This window comes from Agelaius phoeniceus, chromosome 2, assembly GCF_051311805.1.
Source record: "Agelaius phoeniceus isolate bAgePho1 chromosome 2, bAgePho1.hap1, whole genome shotgun sequence".
Taxonomy (NCBI): domain Eukaryota; kingdom Metazoa; phylum Chordata; class Aves; order Passeriformes; family Icteridae; genus Agelaius; species Agelaius phoeniceus.
The window spans coordinates 14,205,604-14,228,617 of NC_135266.1; the positions used below are offsets into that span (position 1 = coordinate 14,205,604).

The 23,014-nt window shown below is 41.2% G+C and overlaps 1 protein-coding gene across 1 annotated transcript in view; it reads right to left on the reverse strand.

Annotated features, from left to right (window-relative positions):
- Nucleotides 1-1,707: 1,707 nt before the first annotated feature.
- The window catches only part of PTCHD1 (patched domain containing 1), a 45,610-nt gene continuing 24,303 nt past the window's right edge, over nucleotides 1,708-23,014 (reverse strand). The window contains exon 3 of the mRNA XM_054627936.2: nucleotides 1,708-15,692. Within this exon, the coding sequence (XP_054483911.2) occupies nucleotides 14,038-15,692 (1,655 nt within the window). The 3' untranslated portion in view covers nucleotides 1,708-14,037. The remainder of the gene's footprint in view (nucleotides 15,693-23,014) is intronic.

Below are 23,014 nucleotides of genomic sequence, written 5' to 3' on the forward strand. Positions count from 1 at the left end.
GTACTCTTTCCAAGGGTCGTGCCCACAGTGTTCAGTTGAAGATTCATCTCCTCTAAGGAGAACAGAAAAAAAATGTCTTCCATGTCTTCTGTATGTGATTCTTTTAATAAATTGGATAAGGATTAGATGTGGTGGCTTTGTAGCATTGCCACAGTTTTTATTCACTGTGAAGCAGTGACCAAGTGCAATCTCTAACACTCTTCTGCAAAACTGCTGTTTAATCAGTTTTTCCATACTTTGTGTTTGCACCACTGATTTCTCTTTCCCCCATGGACCTGGCTTTTCTGAATTTCTTACCGTTGATTTCACATCATTCTTTCTTTCAATGGTCTGAGTGTGTTTTGACTCTGCTCTTGGCCTTCAGAATTCTGCAGTTCTTCTTAACTTAGGCAGACAATGCTTTATTAATATCTTCTTTTGTGCACTGTCCATGCTGGTAGTAGCGAAAACATTGAATGGAGCTGGCCCTGAAGAGCCCATGTGGTATCTTCCCCTTGTGTGTCTGCTAAGAGTACCACTGAGTACACCAAATGTGAGCATGGACACACATGCAAATGTAGAGATAGATTTGAAATTTGACCAGGTAATTCCTACTGTACCACAATTACTCTGGGATTTGAACACAATTAAATTTCAAAAACACTTCTCTTTTTTCAAAATAGTGCCATTTGACATTGTAATTGCTTTGTATTCAAAGCACAGACCAAAACTGCTACCACAAAACTGATTCTGTAAGCATTGTAGAAAAGAATGATATGCCCTCTCCACTCATTGTACTTACACGAAACTCACAGCACATATTTTGTAAAAATTAGTAGCATGCTTGGCTTTTGTTCCCTCTGCAGTATTTTGAATATCCATCATTAGATCATCTTTCTCTGTTTCTTGTGGTGTATTGAGGAAAGGAGAGAAATGATCATTTTGCCAAAATTGTGGATTGCTTTCCTTTGCCAGTGGCTAAGGCCATAGGGGCATGGACTGAGATCAGCCTTTTGCACAGGCATCTCTTATGCTTGTGTCTGTGAGATAAATGAGGATGACAACAAGCAAGGAGAGAGAAGAGGGTGGCATTGCAGGAGGGCAAGGTGCCAGAGAATCTTCCTCTGAAGAAAGACAGAGATCTTGAAATGTGCATTGTCACTCCCAGAGGAGAGGGGCAGTGCTGCTGGAGGTCTGCAAAGCAGAGCCTTTGTGTGTTACAGACTTGGTGGGATAAACCATGGGTCCTTGGGCAAACTGGCAGGACCTGGCTCCCTGGTGTCACCTCCCTGCTTTGAGGGCATGCCAGAGATTTATCAGCTCTCCAGCTGTAAGGGAAGACCTTTTTCCCCTTTCCTTTTTCCCTCAGACTTTGTAGCCGAGGGAGGAGCCCAGGAATTAGAAACCCTTTGGTGTTTCATTACTGGCACATTGCTGGAAAGATGCAGTCCTTTAGGCAGTGACCTAGTTAAGGCTCCTACTTCTGCAGAAATTTGGTGTTCCCACCTAGGCAGCTCCTAGCAAATGCCTGGTGAGCCGTTCCTTTTCTCTCCCACTCTCTCTGGAAGGTTGTCTGCCTCTCTTTGCAGGTATAATTCAATTCAAACAAGAGCTGCATATTCCTTGCTAGTCGCTGCCTAGTTCCCCAGGCACTGACCGAGTCATTGCCTTCCCATCAGCCTCAATGGGAAGTTGCATAATGCTGCAGAGACACAATGGAGAAAGGGATATTTTTAAATGTGTGCTTTATTTTTATTTTTTTAAACCTGTATAAATAAATACAAAATGACAAAGAGGTTCATGTTTACTAAACATTGCATTTGATTGTATGACATTACACAGTGTGTGCCACAATAGTTCACTTTGTAATTGTGTCCTTTTAGCTGTTGGTGCATAATTCTATAACTCTTAGGATACAATTAGTCCTGAAGCTGCATCCAGCCACCCCTTTAGTGGAACCCCTGAGTACTTACAATTGCAAGAGTATATTAGGGGAGCGCTTGAGTCAACTGGCCAAAATTGGGGAATTTCATCAGAGAGGTCTGGCATAGCAAAAAGAGAAGGTAATGGGAGGTGTAGGATACATTCTTGAGAAAGGAAATAGCAACAAAGGTTTGAAGGATTTTTATTTCTGTCTTTTGTCCCCTTAGTGGTTAACAGAAACATACTGGAATTAACAAAAGCCAGCAGAAACCACAGGCTCATTTAGGAATATGATTTTTTTCATGCTCACTGAGAGCAGACAAATGGACAAACCTTGCATGACCAGTTTTTACCTGATGAGCTGGTTCATATTTGAAAAGGGTAAAAATATACTCAACCACTTGATGAAATGCTGATTCTCCAAACCACTTACCGTCCTCACCCATTGAAGGTCAACTGCCAAGGTTTTATAGACACTCTCTGGTCATGATTCGCTTGCTTGCTTCTTTAAATTGCACTCCATGTGATTTTTCACATTCATTCTCTCATTCATTCTCTTCAAAAGGTTTGAATAGAGCTACTTTACCTTCATATTTTGAGCTTTTAAAAGTATTTGCTGCAAACAATTTTTCAATTCTGTTTGGCTTGTTTAAAGCAAATTGTTTCCAGGTAGGTTAGAATTTGGTATAGATTTTTCCTATTATTCTGTGAAATACATACACTTTATATGTGTTTTAGGAGTGGGGGTAGCTGTAAAGAATGACCTTTGACTACTTGAGATCTATGACTGGCCACCTGAGTATGTTTTATATTTGGTCAATGGCTGAATGTATATTAATGACAACTATGTCTAAAGAAACAGTTACAGATTTGAATGGAGTGTAAAAGCCACAGATGAGCCATAACAAGAAGTTAAAAACCATAGAAAGTTTTTTTGACAATCTTTCCCTGACTTTATTTTTCCTGAATCAGCGGATTTTTGGTAACATTCAGCCGATTATGCATTCAAATCCATGTTTCCATAGAAGTGCAATGTTTGCTATTTTTTGCCTTTGCTACTACATTGATATCTTTTCTCAGCTCACATCTGGACTCTCCTCTCCTGAACAGAAGGTGTTGTATATGAATTTATGTGCTTTGAGTTTGTCAGACTAAAAGACTTCTCCTTTCAGAACAAAGGTAAAAATGTGAACTTTCTTTAAAAAAAGAAAACCCAGTCTTTTCTGTTGAAAATTTCAAATCCAGCAACTCTATTCATCTCTCCTCCCCTTCCCAATGCTTTATTTCCATTGGACAACATAGTTTCAGTAGAGCAGTTATGTTCTGCTTGGAGTATTCTGAAAATCCATAGTTTTTCCTGGCTGGGGAGTGGAATAGTGAGCACCTTTTAAAAATTTGGTACTGGAATATGAAGGTCACAAAATTCCTGGTAATTGAGCCTCACAAAACTAGCTGCCACTGGACTGAAATGATGGGACATTTACTTGCTTTCCAGATCTCTCCTTTCCACTGTGGCCACTTTCATTTCCAGATGTACTGACAGAGAACAGAGATGGCAGGTGTGGGAGCCTGGGGCAAATAGAAGAGTTCATATTTTAAAAGATTTGTTTGTTGTGAAAGAAGTAATTTTCACCAAAAAGGTATCTCAATGAAACTTGCAATATGAGTGTCAGAGGGACTGTGTGGCATGGAGCCAAAGGCTGAGGGCTGCTAAGATTTGGGAAAGCACAAGCATAAGGATGCCTGGACAGCATCCACAGCACATCTACTGCCTAGGGAAACCACAGTGTTCCACAGAGGCCAATTTTTCTTATAAGCTTTTTAAAGCACATTAGAAACTGGAATGCCCTCATTTGCACAGCTGTCTGATGAAGGAGGAATAGTGTTTTGCATTGCCATGGCTCAGGTGTTTCCTGTGCTGGTCTGTGCTCACCTCTGTGTCTCAGGTCCTTTGTCACTCAGCCACTGTCAGAGGGATCAGCCTCAGGCTTCCAAGGGAAGGGGAGAACAGTTGTCTGGAATGTGCTGGGTGGTGCTTTAAACAAATGCTATTAGCTGTAACTCCTGAGAAGTCTGTGGAGAGGTGCTGATGAACACAATGAGTAAGTAATTCAGTATTTTTCCCATAATTTTTCCATTTCTCCCTTACCCAAGTTCTACACTTTAAAGCTCTGCTGGTTGTAGTTGTCAATAATTTAAAACTCTTACCTTATTTTTGATCTGGTGCTGGAACAGACCACCTGAAGAGCTCTCCAGGGCTGTGAGTACATTTAGGAGGTTTTCTGTCCAGGTTTTCATGGAGTTCTCTACAGTAAATCTAAGCATTTCTCATCTGAGTTGATTTTTTTGTCTCCCTTGACTTTACAGTTTCCAATATGTATTTGTCATTTCTACCTGTGAAATGTTCTCCATGAATTTATTATTTGCTTCTCACTTCAAATATTTTGTACTCTGAGATGAGATTGTGGCTTTGAGGCATATGCTGGACAAAAAAAAAAAAAAAAAGAACTCACTGATGTTAGCAATTTTATCCATAATTCTGGTCACATATCTCTGCTCCACATTTCCCCTTTCTAAGCCAAATTCTTTTAATATTTTTCTGTAAAATAGATTCTTAATGTTTGGTATCACCACTGACTGTGAGGCAAGAACTCTTCCTTTGATGGAGAGGTTTGGAAAGTGCTGAATGAGCAGTTTAACTGATATTCTGTCTCTTCCTATTTCTGCAAATTCCATATGAGTCTGCTGTATAAACATCCTCACAGATGGTGATATTAAATATCATACGATGTCCTGACAGTGAGCTTTGGATACTTCTCCCTGCTAGATCTGATAATGCTGTGTCACTTGTGTATATCAGAGACAATCAGAGACATGGCAGGTCAGCCAATTGTTGTTGGCTGTCCTGTGACAGCCATTGTAGCCACCCTTCCAGTAAGATCCAAGATATTGACAGAAAGGCTCCCAGGAGAGGGGCTAATGAGCAGGAATAATCCTGAAATTATAATGTTGCCACTGCCTCTGGAGGCAGCATCAGGGGATGCTTGCAGAACCCCAGCTCTCTTGCCAAGAGGGGTACCATGTACTGATCGGTCAAACTGCCAGTAGACAGGTCTGGAACTGCCTGCAATAGAATGCAGAGAGGAGAGAAAAGAGAAATGCAATTGCAGATGGATGTCCTTGAATCAGGAATCACCTTAAGAGAGGAATTTCCCACTTCTCGCTGTGGGTTTTGTGCCTGAGGACTCACTTTGTCCAGAGAGAAAATTGATCGCATCTTCAAAGAAAAGAAAAGAAATCCTTCCAACACACAAGTCTTTTGTCAGGAAGGCATGACTGTTTCAGAACATTAAAGTCAGCTGCTTTTCTCTAAATAAGAGCTGCAGTAAAATAGTGAGGGTCAATTTGTCATTTTTAAGTAAGTTATGAGCCAGAATCCATGACCAATCTCTTTTTCTGTATGATACTGTTTATAGATCATGTCAAATTCTTCAGCTCTGGGCCCCAGATTAGATTATGAATTGTATTCTCCTTTTATTCCAAAACAATGAGGTACTGAATCTATATTTGAAATCATATAATTAGGCAGCTGTGATTTTTTATTTTCCTTGTATAGACAGATCCTGTCTTTTATTAAACAGCCTTAATATACATTACAGCTGCTAGTCTTACATATGTTCATATGATTTTTCTCAGTCTCATACTGGCTTAGACCTTCCTTCCCTTTGCAACTCAGAGGGTTTTTATATAATTTCTTTCTGATCCTCCTGACACAATAAAACCTGAGTTTTATTGACAGCTCTGCATTTCTGTAGCCAGTTTCTTTGTTCTTAAACTCCTTACCAAACTTCTCTGTTGCTCCTCCCCTGCTGATCCATTACTAATCTCAGTACAGATAAACTATTCTTCCTACCAGCTTTCAGCTACATTTCTAGGTTGGCTTTTCCTCCTCTTTATACAGAGCCAACTTGTGTTGGGCGTATAAGAAATACATAATTGCTATGGGGGTGTATGCACTATATATACATTAGTGGGGCATCTCATTTTCCTGAATATAGCTGACAAATAAAAAATCAGTTTTTACTTGGAGCATCAGGGAACAGATTGCTTATTATGAAATATAATCAGTATGTGAAGGCATAATTTTTACAAATTGTGTTTTCTGGCATCAGTTTGTTTGTATACATTTAAAATTTTGTTTCCAGCAAACTTCACCTGCGCAAATTGGTAACTTCTAAGAAGATAAATGTCAGTTTTGCTCAGAAGTATGCCTCCTCACAGAACAGAGCATATTTCAGAGGATTCAATGTGGCCAAAAAGAATGGAATATTCTGCATTCATATATAACATATGCCATGTATAGTCTGGATATACAGCTAAGGCCTTTAACATGATTCTTACATTTCTCGTATGTATGAATTTTCAAGTGGATGATTGTATGGACTGTTGTATGTCTTATTCCCTGGTTCTTTCTATCTAGTGCTTGGCTAGTGCTTATATTTGTTATATTTGACCAGTAAACTGAAGTCAGCAAAAAATCCTATTCTTAATGAGTTCTATATAGCCACTAACCTTTAAAAGTTTAAGTGATATATACAGGAATAATGTAAACATGGGCACACTTCACTGTTTTGGATCCACAATCCTGCCTAGTTTCTGTGTGCAAATTAGTTGTATAAATAAGGAAATGTGGCATTTGGGAGTGAAAATATTCTGACTTGTATGCAGCAGTGTAAGAATTGCATGTGGGATTCAGACATGCTGCTCACGAACATTTGTTGGGCTGAACTGTACTCCTTGATAAGCTAAAAATCAGATTTAACATGCTTTTATTTTGAAGGTACATGTACAGATGAACTTTCAGAATGAAACGTGCTGATTACACATTTGGAAAGCCTGAATTTTGTAAATTAGATCGGTGAAGATTTGCACGAAGGAACTCCTGCTATTACAAATGAGGAACACCAGCCTGGTATGGGGGTTTTGCTTTTGAGTTCCTGTGTGAAGCTTAGACATAGCCTCTCTTACATTACACTAGCAACTAGAAAAATTGATATCATTTGAGTTTCAGTTTCAGACAGAATTGTTGGCAACAGTGCTTCTGGATTCTGAATTTAAGGCAATGAGAGAGAGAATGACTGAAAGGGACAAGGCCCAGAGCTGCAACAGGTGACAGGAATCACCTTTAAATTGCAGACCCAAACTTCCCATTAAACTAAAGTGGCTGAAAGCCTTTGGTAGCCAAAACACCAAACTCCTGCTATTTGTTGCAGTGACTTGGGATTGGATCTGGCTCACCTGTTTTTTACAGTAAAGTGATGCATATCTCATTTCTGCAGTCACATGTGACAGAGCACCTGTAGCTGTCATCCCCATCCCCTGGTGGAATGGTTTGCTTCTGCTTTGAAGCAGTTGGTCCAAATGGGTCTCAGGGATGCTGCTCCCCTTCTCCAAAACTTTAGGAAAGAAGGGTAAATGGGTTATCTGCTTGGGCATGGGAAGAAGATGATTGAGCACAGTCATCAGAAGATCCTGGAGCAGCAGCTGTGGTTCTGCTGGTGAGAGAGGTGGGTCTCTCAGTGATGATGGGGCTTCTGAGTTTGTGAAAGATAAGGTCTGGGTAAGAAAAATTTTAATAGTAATAAGTCTGTTCAATCACAGTACTTCTGTTAAACAGTAATACTTCAGGTCTACCTACCTACCAGATCTCAGAAGGTCCAGGTCTTGTTTGAGGAAATAAAACATCATGATTTAATCAAATCACTTTCAGATTTTTGCCTTAGCTGTTGGTTTGCCAGCTGAGGCTGGAGTTCTGCTGCTGGATTATCTAGAACACCCCCAAAAAGCACTTAGATCCCCATAACATGGAAATGAATGGGTGTAGTTTTCCCTGTGCTTGCAGTGTGCAGCCTGGAACAAGAGGGGCTCCTGCAGAAGCAGCATGTCCATCATCCTGGGGACATCCATTTCTGGCTCTGTGCTGAGCAGGTGCCCCTGAACTTCTCCTCCACCACCCCTCTGTGGGGACTTGGAGACCATGCTCATCCTGATTATTTGGGTTAGGCCAGGAAAATCAGTTTGTTGCATTGGCAATGGCATGGGATTTCTGTAGCAGTTTGGGAGCACAGGAAGCAAAGAGAGAGACAGCCATTTTATTTTAGGCTTATGCTATACATTGAGATTCATTATACAATTTTTCCCCTAAATTAATACAAAAATAGTAAAAATAGGTTAAAAAAAGCCTAAACGAAAACCCCTGACATCTTGCAAGCCATTTATTTGATGCACAGATTAAGACTTCTTGGAGCTTAAATAATCTAGAATTGTTTCTGCCGATCTTTTTTGTTTTGTTTTCCCCAAAAATTAAAAAAAGGTAATGACTTGCAGAATGCCAACGACATCAGAAGAACAATTTGTGCCTGAGAAGCGGCTGCCCCAGGCAGGCGCACGTGATGCTGAGGTGCCCTCTCTCCAGGCAGGAAGCTGTGCCAGGACAACAGGGCAAGGGGTGGCACGTCAGGGCATGCCATTCTGCTCCAACCCACACACCATAGACAGGAATTTGTGTTCAAATGCCCTCCTGGGATCCTTTTGCCATCTCTTTCTCAAAATACCCAACCAAACAAGAAGTTCGCCACTGTGCTTTCCTGGCAGTGGATGAGTTTCACAAGGGCTTCTTAGGGGCCCATCTCTTCCCACAGTTTGGAGTTAAAGCTTCTCCCTGTTCTCTAATAAAACTGGGGAGGGGGAATAAGGTTGTCCTCCCCACTGCACTGAGCTGGGGTCACTGGGGTGCCCTGCAGAGATGGTGCAGTGCCTGGCCATGGGTGGAAGATGCTTCCTACCTTAGGGAAAGGGAAGGGGCTCTCCCCCCTCCCCACCTCCTTCTCATCAGACTTGTGTGTACCCCAGAAAGGCTTACTTATTTCACAATGTTGATAAGAAAATAAATGACAGGTACTTTTAGTGATAAATGTAGGGATAAAGCCATGGAAGAAATACTTTGTCCCTACAGAGCTAAATTGTACAATCTGATTTTTATGGATCAGGATTTTAATATGTGCAAAGGCAGGGGAGGAAAAGGCTCTGGGTAATTCTTTCCAACCAAGAGCTTCCAGAAAGTGGTTTCCTACAGGGCTTGTGCCTTACCACGAAAGCACTGGTTCAGCAAAAACCCCCAGCAGTGCTGCCACAGTGTGAGAATTGTGAGGAGCTGTTCCTGCAGGGCAGCTGATGCTCTCTGCAGGCTGCACAGCCTGGGAACCCCTGACAGGGCTGTGGGATGAGGACAAGGGATATGGCACCACCACAGCCCCTGGTATGGCATCCCCAGTGCCCACACAGCAGTGCCAGCCCTGCCCCTCCCAGTTTCCATCCTGCTGACAGCTCCCAACCATGCCAGAGGATCTGCTATAACTGGAGTGCACAGCAAACCCAAGGCTGACTCCCACTAACTCAGCCTCCCTTCCCCATGTCTCCCTGAACATGCTATTTGCTTTCCAAGTTAACAAAGTAGGAAAAACCACCACTTGGCTAAGTTTTGAAGCCACCAGGTCTTCTCCCACAACCCATTTGCTTTGCTGGCTCTCTCTGTTTTTCAGAAAAACCAGTCTTCCTTCTGGACTCCCCTGATCTCTGCCCAGTCATGCCACCACTTAGTTTTGTTTTCCCTTTGAATAAAAATAAAGGTGTTGGCTGATGTGGGATTTCATGGCTCACAGGAGGACAGTCAGCCTAGAAAAAAACATTTAAAAGTACACCTTTCAATTTACAGTACATGTTTTACCTGAATTCAGCGCTGGCTCAGAAGACTTCTGAGAGCAGATGTGAATCCTCTCGTGACTCAACATAACCCCAGGCCACTTTGGTACTGAATTCCCTCCAGGTTCATGCAGTTGACCATAATAAGTGTATTTGCTTGTCTTTGGAAAAGAAGCTCTTTTTCTTTCACAGATATGTTTTTCAACAATTCCAGCTCTAATTTTAATCTAACTAGAACACTTCCACATTTCTGCTTTGGGCAGAAAATTCTGTCTTCGTCAATTAATGTTTATGGCATAGTTATTCCAGCTATAACAAATTTTCTTTATTTTTTTTCTCCATTTAGAGTAATTGTAAATTGAAAGTGGACTTGTGCTAACACAATATCAGAAGTTATATTACAAGAAAACTGGATTGATCTTGAGGGTGATATGCACGTAGGTTGGCTCTTTTTCCCCATGCTTACCCTGTAGTAAAATATACTGTACACCATACCTTCCTGTATGGGAATTTTCATGTTTGTAGAAGATATAAGTACTCAGTGAGCCATAGTCCTACATAGTCTTGTTAGCCTTAGCTAAAATTTTCACTGTAGATTTTAGTCAGTGCCTGACAGTGTATGATACTCTGTTCTACTCACTGCATTTATAAAAAATTGGATCATCTATTTGCAAACAAAACCACAGTGAACCTGGGCTGAAAAGCCACTTAAGAGTACGACAAAAATCTGCTTAAGCCTAGGTAGTCTTCCAAACTGGAGGTTCACCAGTAAGGGTAAAATCTCATGCACAGTTAGCCACTGGGAGTGCTTTGGACTGAGAACAGAGCACTGCATCTGCACCTACTAATCAATCAGTGCAGGGAGGTCCATTGACTTTGGTGAAAATAATTGCTCCAGAGGAAAAAGTTGAAGGGGAGGAAGGCCAAAGTGGCTTAGCATAGTCTGAAACCTTGAGAACGTGGTTCATGTTGAGGTATTCAAGCTACCTGCAGAGAAGGAGCATTTGTTGCATCCCTCAGACACATCAGGGTTCAGGCCGAATTCTCAGAGACCTGGGCTGAGTGCACCTTGGACATTTCCATGGCTGTACCTTGCCAGTGCTGGGGAGCAGAATGGCAGCTTGATGTGAAACACAGTGAAAAATGCATGTAAGCTGGTTCTGGGTCTGTTCTGGGTTTTTTCTCTTTTGGGGATGCTCTAGTCTCCTGCTGGGATAGGATGCTCCTGTCCTATCCCTGTGTAGAAAGGGGCACGCCTCCTCTTCTCCGTCCCAGTCTTGGGTGGCTAGCAGGAGTTACTGGTTACTAGAGAGGGTAACATGGCACTGGGGGGAACTACTGGGAAAGGAATCTGCCCTTGAAAAGACTTTTAGGAATGGGCTGGACAAACATCCTTCAGAAATTATTTAAATTTCTGTTCTGTAAATTTACATTGTTGGCTCTGCCCTGGGGGCAAGGGCATGGACTCCATGACTTCTCACCCTGCCTTTTGTGGACACTCAAGCCTCTTCTGCAGCACTTTGTCACAGGAATGCTTCCACATCCTTTTTCTGACAGGTTTGGAGATAGAGAAGTAATTTTATCCCTGGTTTTATCACCTTTCTTGAAGATCTCTGAAGGCCTCACATGGTGAGATTTAATAAGAGATCTGTGAAACTGCAAGCTTGTCTTTGGACATCTCTTTAAAGATGCTCCTGGTCTATGCACTGCAATTAGATGTGAGGAGGTTTATGGTAACTATCTTGGCATCTGGTGTTAGCATAGCATGAGGGATAGCAGAGGTGTAAAATCAGTGTTTGCCATGTATTCCTCTCGGCAGTGTACAAACAGCCTCTTTGACACGTGTCCCATTTCCAAGTGTCACACAAGTCAGTAGATCACTGCAGAGGAATTGCAATTCCTCTGTAACTCTCAGCTAATTTGCTAATGCCCTCAGAAGTTTAAAAGCCACTGCAGCTGCCTGTTGAACAGCCAGGGGATGGGGTGTATTTAAACAACATACTGATGATCACAGAAAATTACAGTGAACTATATCTAAGGAATATTTTTTGGCCAGAAAACATAGCCCCAAGCCTGAGTCTAAAAAAACCAGGGGAAACAGATCTTTTTCCTAGCCTTACATTCATTTGGCTGTCTTCAAGGTGTCTGCCTGTGTTCTGCCAAGGCTGAAGTTGTTGTTGCAGCTTCCCAGCTGCTACTGAAGCAACTGTTGTTTACTTAAGCAAAGAGCCTGTGCATTCCTGGACACAGCTTCCTTTCTTCTGGTCAGGGAAGGGACTTATCCAGGGGAAAGTAAATGTTGCCAGCTGCTCTGCTGATTTGTTTTGCTAGTGAGAATGTAATATTTTGCTTCAGGGCAAAATATCTGGTTATCTTATTTTCTGCTAGGAAGGATGCTTCAGAAATATCTCTTTGCTGGAAAATTAATATTCAGTCGGTGGCATTTGCAGGTTTTGTACAGGGCATTTGGGGGTCACTGGGATTTGGATGCTAAAGAGATGTTTCAAGCAATGAAGCACATCCTGGTTTTGTGACCACAGATGTCCTAGTGACTGTACAGGTACCACAGGCAACCTCCTGAGCCACAGTGCTCCCAGTGCTCCAAGCCCCATGGCTCTTGCAACACCCTCCCCCTCCAGATACTGACATTAAAGCAAACTTTGTGCCAAATGCTGAAAACTTTTCAAGTACTCTTAGTATCCAGGTGAGCTGCAGAAGGGAGTCTGGTTGGAATACATTCATGTTGCACCACAAAGCAACAGTCCATATGAACCCACCCGACACACACCAGCCAGCTTCCTGCCACTGGGGTTTCACAGGCAATCTATGGTCGGAACACTCTCAGCAAAACCTACAGAATTGGCTTACATATCCCCACTGGGGTTCAACCACATGATAAAACCTTACAGCAATGAGCCTGTCGCTCTTAAGGGTGGAGGGGGCGGAGGAGGGAAGAGATGCTGCTTGATCTGTTTTACTCCACATCACAGATGCTGACAGAATTATTGATTTAGAACTCACGGCTCCAAAAAGACTCGGTAATGTAATCTTTTTTCTTTTTAAGTTTTTTAAGTTGGTTTTTTTTGGGTTTTTTTTTTTTTTTTTGTTTTTTTTTTCCCTCTCACATGTGATGTTTTCAATAGGCCCCTTAGATATGGGCTCTTTGGGGACGTTGTTAAACTTGCTGCTGCTAAACCACAGTCCCAACCTTCAGTTTGTTCCACACAACTCTTACTGTCTACTGTCTCCTGGAAGAGCCCATAGCTGCAAGGTCTATTGCTTTACAGGTACTCTAGGAAGATTGAGGGATTAAGTTATACATTATGTAAAACTACCCACTAATCCTCTTAGTGTGCATTACCAGTGAATGGCCTGAAATAGGCTCTCACTAAAAGAGCCCTAACATTCACTTTCTTGATGACATTTTAGTATTTGAGGTTTGTATCATGGATTTTGGTGCTGAAATATTCAGTACACCATCTTCTGTCTGCTGCTAGATCCACTCACGTCTTAGTAGAGTGCTAACAAAATTACAGTTGGTAAAGCAGATTACATGTTTAACTAGTAGCGAGACATGTATAAAATAGAATTATATATTTTCTAGAGTGACAGAGTCACATGGATTTTTTTGTTCCTTTTTTTTGTTCTTTTTTGTTTTTATAAGAAAAAGAAACAGCTATAAAACCATGATTAAAAATGTTAAAAGGGATGATTTCAATTTTAAAATAATGATACTTTAAAAAAAAAAAAAAGTGATTCATAACATAAAGGTGTTTGGAAAGCACTTGGTTGCTGTGTACTGCCTTCTTTCCCAGTACAGTTTGCTATTTTTTATATAGTCTTGCATAAATGTTTAGATTAGGGGAGAAAAGAAATATTAAATGTGATGGCAAAGACTTACAAGAGCTGACTCACTGACTTGAGTTATTGCTGTGCAGAAAGTTTGTAAAGCCTTTACATCCAGCGAACATTTAGTGCTACTTCAGCCTTGACAGTTGACCTTTCAACATGATTTGGTTTAGCCACAATAATTGCAGCATCTGCAGTACAGGCGATGCAGACGACTGCTTAAGAACCCAACTTCTTCCATTAGATCTTACTTCATGCATCTAAAATTTAACCTCTCTTGGCATGGGTGTGCAAATTCTCCCCTATTACCTGTTATAGGAACTGAGCAAGGTACAATACCCCAGCTCTTGCTTTTTTTTTTAAATTTATTTTTAATTTCTCCCATAATTTTGAATATTCCTGGATTTAGCTTAGAGGAGGGAGGGGAAAACCTCCAATCTTCCTGTCCCCACACATTTAGTCAGTACTGGTTTCTTTTTTTTTTCTCAGTAAGACCTAGTGTAAAAAAGCAACCAACAAATCAAGTTAGACTGTTGTAATTTGGTCAACCACTCTGGTGCTATCCATATCCACCATTTCAACACACTCTATTTCCTCACGGTTTTCAGGATTCTTCTTCTCTTTCCTCTTCTTCTTGGAGGGTGGCAGGAAAGTCAGTATCACAGGTAAAATGGCAAAGCAGTGAAAGAAGGTGACTAATGCTATTAAAAACAAGCACCTGAACAGTGTACGGGTCAGATTTGAAGGCACAGCTGCAAGAGGAATCAGACCAACAATATAGCAGAGGTAGCTCTGCAAAATAGCTACCCCATGCACTTCCAGGGCATTTTTCACCCATTTAGTTCTTGTGAACTCTTTGCCCAGGACAAAGGTTGATAACAGTGGAGCACAGTTGTCAATTGTATAATTAATTCCGTAAATCAAGCACAACACAGAAATACAATCTAGTTCCACTTTCCACAAGGTCATAAAACCTATAACTCCGAATTCAACCGAGGCAACAGTTAGAGTGAGCCAGACATTGATCAGAGAGTCTGCCACCAGGAATGCAGAGAAGAAGAGCAGAAATAAAGCACTAATGCAGGAGTTTTGTAAGGGGGCTCCCACTGAAGAGGCATAACGATCCATGTACACAAATGATGGATTGAAAACGATGAATTTCACCTTGGAGGTGAGAGAGAGCTTCCTCAGGGTCTCCAGGAGGTCATAAAGTTCTTCCCTCTTGGTTTCCATTGTCTTGGCCACCAAGAACATCCTGGAGGCCACAACATCAACTTCATTGTTGTATTTCTTGGAAAAGATGATATCCTCTGAAAAATGGGCAAACTGAGGGGTCTTCAGGAAGGAGTTCCTCAACATATCGGTGAAATTCTTCTTCGGCAATCCAGTAGATATGTTGAGTTTCCTTAGATAATTTAAGTAGCTTTCGAACCAAGATATCCTCACGAAGCCCTTGGTGTACTCCAGCACGTCCTCCTGGACACTGGTGTTCCAGTACTCGATGGACTCGTAGATGTAGAACCCAATGACCGGGCTGTAGTTACTGAAATACTTCTGCTGGGCAGTCGTGTACTCGATGGTCCGAGTCGCGGTCGCTACGATGTTGCTCAGGTCTGACCCCTCACTGACCTGCAGGTAGCCCATTAAGGCAAAGGAAATATAAACAAGGTAAAAGAGAACTACAAAAGGCTTGACATAAGTGTTTGTTATCCAGTCACAATAATAGCGTTTCAGGAACCACACCAAAAGATGACTTTCGTAAGTGTTCGTTTCCTCTGAATCATCTGTGTCCTCACTGAATCTGGCTGTCAGAAGAAACCTATACCATGCAGGCTTCTCTTGCAATACCTCTGGCTTTGGTACCTTTCTGCAGAAGATACTATGCTGGTAGTTGTTTTCTATGTAGCCAGTAAACACCAGGCTGGAACCATAAAAGGAGAGTACATAGAGGTAGTTGAAGAAAATTGCAATACAGGAATTGCAGCAGAAAATCCTGGCTGCTTCAATGTTAGTGAAGGGACTGGCACCTATTCCAAAAGTGACCAGGTACATGGCAGTGGTGAGAGAAAACGAGAGCATGGAGTCTGCAAATACAGCTGCAGTCCTCTCTTTAACGTGTTGGTCTTCTCTAGTTTTTCTCCAGGAGGACAACATTTCAAAAGTCCCATACAACCCATGACCTACAACAGAGAACAAAGGTAGTGTTCAATGTATTCAAATACCAAATTACACAGAAGAAAGTAACGTTGACATGCTAAAAGGCTCAAAGGAGACACAGCTGGATGCTACCAGTGCTTGAAGGAAACACCCTGCAGAAGAGAGAAATGATTATGGAGGTGTAAACCACAGGAGCACGTTTGCTGCCTGCCTAGCAAACCTTACTGTGAGAGCTTGAGGAGAGCTCTTCACTGCTGGCACAGGATCCATGGGTTAAAGAAACAGGACTTTTTTACTCTGCTTGGCTGTTTTGTTTCATTATTTCCAAGTGCCTGTGATGGAAGATGCTTTCAAATTAGTTTTTCCTGGTGATGGTATCTGACCTGTGGTGAAAACAAAGAAATACGACCTTGAAGTGCCTGTGCTGGAGGCAGAGCATTAGTTGGCTGCATTGTAGAAAATCTGTAAAAAATGAAAATTCCACATAATCCAAAAATGATCAATTAAATCAGTTACTGATTTCTCCACAAATTTTCCATCAGGAAAAAGAAATCCTAGAAGTGAAACAAACAGAAGAACAAATAAATTTTAGAGAAGGAGAGTGGTAAAACTGATATGGAGCTGCTTAAGGGATTGGTCTTTATGCATCTGAGAGCTTATAAAACAAATACAGCCCCATATTTCTTGGCAATGCCTACATTTTGTAATGTATTTAATTGACTCTTAAAATGGATATACCATTCACAAAAGGAATGACCTAAAATCCTGTGTTTAACCCCCAAGTGCAGGTAAATCAGGAAAAGTACATGCTTTTATTTTAATCCCTGGTTGGTCATCTTCCTCTTACAGTTTCTATGTTGTGAAGGTGCATTTGGAGGACACAGACCTCTCCTCTCTGGTAGTGATCCCGAGCTGGGAATGCAGCCACTGACCATCTATCAGGTGAGAGGAGCTGAAGTAAATGTAGTTTGATGATTTACACAGAGATAAACAGAATATAGTCTTTGTATCACACCTAAAATGTGAGATGGTAATATTTTCTCATAATAATTTATTATAATGTTCATCTTTACTTAAGAGATCTTTTCCATATAATCCCAGCCTCTTTGCTGCCTTTTAATTCCTCCTCCTCCTCCTCCTTATTCTTTTGCTGATTTTGCTGTCACTTGTCTGCTTCTCTGGTCTGCTCTTGGATTATCTCCAGAAATTCCCAAAAGTCAGTCCACTGTGTTTGCTCTTACCCATCTTCTCTGATAGTAGTAGATAAAATGATCAGTGCTAAATTAGTTGCTGATAACACTGAAGTGCAATCACTGAACTTTTGAAGCTGATGCTCCAGTCAGGAAGGTCAAGGTAATTCACAGATCTCTCTTAGAATTTCAGGCTGTCTGCAGAGTACCAAGATTGCTGTATCAGCTCTGTTCTCTCCCCCTGTAGACAATTATCACTTTTCCTACCAGGGATATAAATACCAGCCCATAACCCCCAAGCAAATGAGGTATTTTGAAGAACTGGAACACCACAAGATATGTTAGGGATGTTTGAACTAGATGATCTTGAAGGTCCCTTCCAGCCCAAACCTGGATGCTGTGAGTCTTTAACCATGTTAATTCTTAAATGTCTCATACAGGCTAAATATTTAATTAACTTCACAAAACTACCCTTTTGTGGTCATCACCTTTTACTGTAGGGGCAGTTGTTGCTGATTCACTCCACCCTTCTTGAAATCTGTATTTTGACAGATGGCAGAGCTGGTCACTCTGTTATGCTGAAAAGAATAGGTATGGAGTATTTTATAAAGAAGCCACAATACAGAGCTCATAAGATGAGACAAAAGGACAACTGGTGTATCTAATCACCTGATGTTTAGTGTAATGAAGTCCACACTCTCATGTATATCAGATATTTTACCTATTTTGTTATTTAGAGTCATGGCATGGACCTCAAATGTCCAATTTGTAGCAGTATTACAGACCTGGCTTTGGCATTCATCTTAATTTTCCCCAACAGTGTTTTACAGCTGCTTTCAGAGGCCAGGTCAAGACTGTCAATTTGATAACTAGCACTGTGTCCCCTCTTAAAGCTAATAGGGAATACTGGAACTCCCCAGACATAAAATCAAGCAAAAAGCACAATCAGTGACTGGCACCCCGTTGCTAATTATGCTTCAAATAGTTATGTTCTAGGCTCAGTAGGGAAAGCTATTAAGCTTGCTTTCAGTGTGTTCTTTGTAAAGACAGACTGACCTTTATTTAAATGTAACTGATCACTTGCCAAAGTAGGGAGTGAGAGGTTTAATCCATTTATGGCTCCCATGAGTCCCGCAGACAGGCTCGTCTGCGAATTTCACATGGCATCATACGCATTAGCGTTGAGTGAGCAAAACAGAATAAAATGAGATCATTGGATATTACAAATTACTTCCATCATGAGCTTTAGCTATAGCATGTTTTTGTAAAAAAAAACCAAACCCAGCATTAATAGGCTCTTGCCTAAAAATACTCAAATAGCCATATTAATTTGGGGAACCTTTGACTGTGCAATGAGAGAAGGAAATTAGAGCTAGTTAAATATGTTGCTGAACATGACATTTGAACAGGTATAAGGCTTTGGATAATGCCTGATAACATGACTTCTGATACCACATTCCTTCTTTAAGCAGGAAAGATAAAACCACAATTTGCTCTTACATAATCTCTAAGACTACCCTAAAATGGAATCTGATTAAGAGAACTGCTCAAGTAAATGCATGAAGAGGCGTCACCACATGTGCTCCACAAAGTCAAGAGAAAAATATTTGGATACTTTCCTATTTTAGGATAGGTTCCTTTTGTTGTTTGCTACACAATCTGTGTACTAGGAGCTGGTATTTTCCTTCAATTGTACAGTTTGTGATTTCTCTGTCCATTTATAAGATAGCTACAGAATTATCATTTACATTGAGGAGGACATGCCTAAATTTGCAGACTTTTGCACCAGTGCCATTCCTGACCTTACCCAGTTTCCTCAGAAAAAAATTAGGCCCAAACTCAAGCACAAATTAGGCAGTCAAAAGATTATCTGTATTTAGCTAGGATGGGATTTACCTAACCTAATTTACCTCTAAATACTGACTGTAAACACAACTTGGGTAACAATGTCCAACAATGTAACTCGCTGATGTTCATATGAGTCCAGCCCACTGAGACTAGGGCAGATATCTCCATGGAAGCATTTTGGCATTTTGAGAGAATTTCTTTCACTTCTCTGTCATTTCAGAGTTTTCATTTTTTGCATCCCTAATCAATTTGCACCAATTACCTCTATTTCTCTTGCTGTTGCTACATCTCCTCCATGTAATATTAATGAGACGAAGGGATTTTTTTCCTTGTAAATAAATTCTGTAATTGCTTCAACTGATTTTCCCTTTTTAACAGAGATTTAGCCGCAAATCTGTAATCATTTAGAGCAACTTGTTCATTATTCACGGTCATTCAGTAAATAATAAATATGAACTCAAACAGCTAATGGGCTACTGGAGATCTTTTCCTGCTGACATTTGCTGTTATGATTCACCGGTCGTGCCCTACAGCCAGGCTGTACAATCACGAGCTAACAAGAAGTACACAGAAAGATGGGAGTTTTTTAAGAAAAAGAAGTTCAGGGTCAAAGGAAAATGTTAAAGGGAGAGGAGAAAGGTATTTTGGACAAAATGGGAATAAAATTTTTTTTTTTATTCTCTGTTTCTGCTGCTTTGCATTTAGGAGATACTCCTACCTTATGTTGGAGGACTGAGAGCAGACATTCTGACTTCTGTAGTCAAAGAAAATGAAGAAGAAAATTACTGTTAATGCTGAGGATCTCCACAGGTTTTTCAGCCTGAGGTGGGTGGGCTACATTTAATTTTAGAACCTGATGATAATAGTAATACTACCAATAAACCTGATAAATTAGGCCTAGCTTAAATACAGCACTTTTATGAGTAGCCTGAAAATGCTATAAAAAGTTTCATTTGCCTCCTTCAGAAACAAGTCTTGCAATTACACATGCTCTGCAAAATCAATGCAGAGCCTACATCGGAAAAAAAGCATTTGTAGGAAGTTGTGAAAATGAAAGAAAATTTTTATCTTCCTTAAAATTATCAAATCATGTACCTCATTTTAAAATACTACTTATGTGCAGGCACTGCAATGATTCTTTTTAGTACCATTTTCAAAGCTCAAAAAAGAAATGCATCCTTTCTCCTGTTAAGGGGTTGTTCAAGCAAGGGGCCCTCGTGAGTTGGCATGGGCAGCCCGGGCTTAGTGCTGGCTCTGCTCCTGACTGCAAACAGGGAGACCAAAGCAGAGGGAGGAGAAGGGATTTAAGCAGCCCCAGAGCCTGTGAGAGGGCAGCAAAGTGACCTGCTGGTCACTGCAGTCACAAACCACATCTCTACCTGCTTGGCTTAATTGCTTACCTGAAACAAGGCCTGCTGCCTGCTTCTGTAAAACAAATGAGGGGTATCAATTTTGCACTAAAATCATATGAAGTTTTGATCTTATTGTGGTAATATGAGGCTTGGATATCCAAACAGACTTCTTCCATCAAAAAAATTGAGGGGAATGACTGAGAAAGAGGTTTTTGGTTCTTCTTTTTGCACTTTTACCCATCTATGAAAGTAGAGAACAATAGTACACTATGGGTCTCATCTTTTTTGTCCTTTCTGTTTTGAAGGTTGTATGTCTCTGTATGTGTTTGATACTTGAGTAAAATCTCTCTGAGTAAAATGCCACTTACAGGTTGTGAAGTTCCAACCTTCTGTGTGGAAGGTGGCATTTCAGGGCTAATAGATTTTATTAATCCCATTTTAATGCAGAGGCACACAAAACACTAACAACAACAACAGATGTGCCCCTCAGAGAGGCTGAGTACTGCACCAGGGTATATGGTGCCCATTCACTGCCACAATTAACACCAATAAAGCATCAAACTCTCTTCCAGAGGGAGCAGACTTCCCTAGTGGCAAAGTTGGGCTATGGGGTGTTTCTCACTTCTCAGGCATTATTTCCCCTCTCCTACTGAAGTTTTCTGTTCCCACATGGCTACTGATTCACCTGTTTTAGTCTACACTGGGCTAAAGGAATGGTGGGGATCAGAAAGTAGCCTTTTTTTCTTTTTGAAGGCTACTTTTGAAACAAAATCTTTTCCTGATACTGATGGCATAAAAGACTGTCTGAAATGGGTAATGACTCATGGTAGGATATATGGGAGCCTTGTAAACTGGGTGGCTGAAAATTTGAAGTGGAAGCATGCTCTGATGGAATATCTGAGGTTAAGAGTGGATTTTGATTTAAGGGTTTTGCTTGCACTGTAATGGCTGCATCCCTGTAGCACTATCAGCTCAGCTGGACCAGTGTTGTCCCACTCAGGTTGATTTAAGCCTGAAATCACTCCACTGAATTGGAGCACTTGTCTGCAAGAGGAATTTAGTGTCCTGTGGAAAAGGGTGTGAATGTACAGAGGGCAAACTGTTGCACCAGCTTTCTTTGTGGGTATCTGTGAAGCACAGCTTGATTCACATTCAAAGTGGAGTGAAATATCATCCTCAGAGACAAACACCAGATGAATTAACATGAAATAACTAGGATGCTGTAAATGCATATCCCAGCTTGCTGCCAATGCAGGCAAGGTCTCAAGAACTGCTCTTGTGCAAAAATAGTACATAGGAGATCAGAATCACATCACAGGAATTGCCCTTTCCAAAACGGCACCTGCAATAACATATGATATAATGAAGGTGCAATGAATTTTCCTAGTTGACAGCATTTAAAAATAACAATGGACACTGCTCAACTCTAGAACTGCTTTCTACAGTAATGTCAACAAAGAGGCTGAGATAATTTCCCCCTGCTGACTTATTTTTTTCCAGCTAGATCAGTGATCTCATCAGCTCCCATCTTTTGACAAGCCAAGTGAAACCACTAATCCAGACTCTCTTTGTCACAGGAGTTGCAATCAACCAGTTGTTGACTGAAGACCTGGTCTGCTTCATGTGGCCTCTCCCAGCAGGCACAATTTCAGCCCAGAACATATAGCAGGCTCAAACTGCTACTGAAGGTGACAGGCAGAGCAAGAATATTTGCATCCAGCTGAAGCAAACATCTGGTTCCACAGCCTGTTCTCACTGAAATAATACAATACTACAGCTCAACGAGATCCTTCAGCATGCAGACAGAATCAGCACCAAGCCTTTATACAGCACTTTTCACTGAGTGGATAACAATTTACTGGCAAAGGTTGAGCTGACCAGCTATACCATCATTAGCATGCTGCTGTAACAAACCCCAAGCAATGTCCAACTTTGTGGTCCATAAATTGTGCAACACTCCAGTTTTGCTGCATGAATGTCAGACGTGAAGGAGGGTGTGTATTGCTGAACATCCCACAGTGCAGACTTGTCTGTCCCAAACATTTGTGCTGAGCTGAGAAATGCACTGTGAATCCTACTTGCTTTTCCTACACTTGCCTGTTTGTGGGAGCCCAGTTCACAGTGTAGAGTAAAATCCTGGAGGATACTAACATCCTGTAAGGTACTCATCTAAACAACTGTGCTTCCAGGCAGCAGTGTTTGTCTCAGGGAAATTGTGACCAGGGACTGCAGGCTGTGGGCAGTTAAGTAGCATTAAATGCATCATCTTTGGCAAAGTGGTTGAACTCCCAGCCACACAAGCTCAGCCTGACCTCATTTCACACCTCCAGGCACAGGTTCAAAGGCCAAGTAAGCCTGAATGCTATGTGCAGGCATGGTACAGGGATTTAGGACACATGAAGAGCAACATGGGATGGGATGTACTGGTATGAGCATAGGCTGTGCATATTGCAGTGCTTTATTCACCTCCTGTCCCACAGACTCTACATGTCAGTATTGTAGCTGCATTACAGGTATGACAACACACCTCAGAAACATGGTAACAGCACTGTTGGGTAGATTCAGTATTTGCAACTATTTTTTTAAAGGGTTTTTAAATTTTACACATATTATCACCTGAGATGTACTATGGCTGGTACTAACATCTGACTTGGGATCTTCCCAAGAGAGACACATACTGAAATTAGGTAGGTGAGCCTGTTAGGTATCTAGGCATGAAACCATTTGATCAATCTCCAGTTTTGCTTTATATTTGATTATTAGCCATTCACCCTCAAGTGTCAGGCTGATCTCTCCAACCATGTTTAAAACAGCACTGGCCATCCCAGTCACAAAGCCCCACTCATGCCCAAGTATTCCTCAACTCACTACCAGCATCAAAACCACAGTATCTTGGTGCATGCACAGCAGATAAAAATCTGCCTCAGTCTCTGGAGAGAGAGCTGTGTTTTGTGC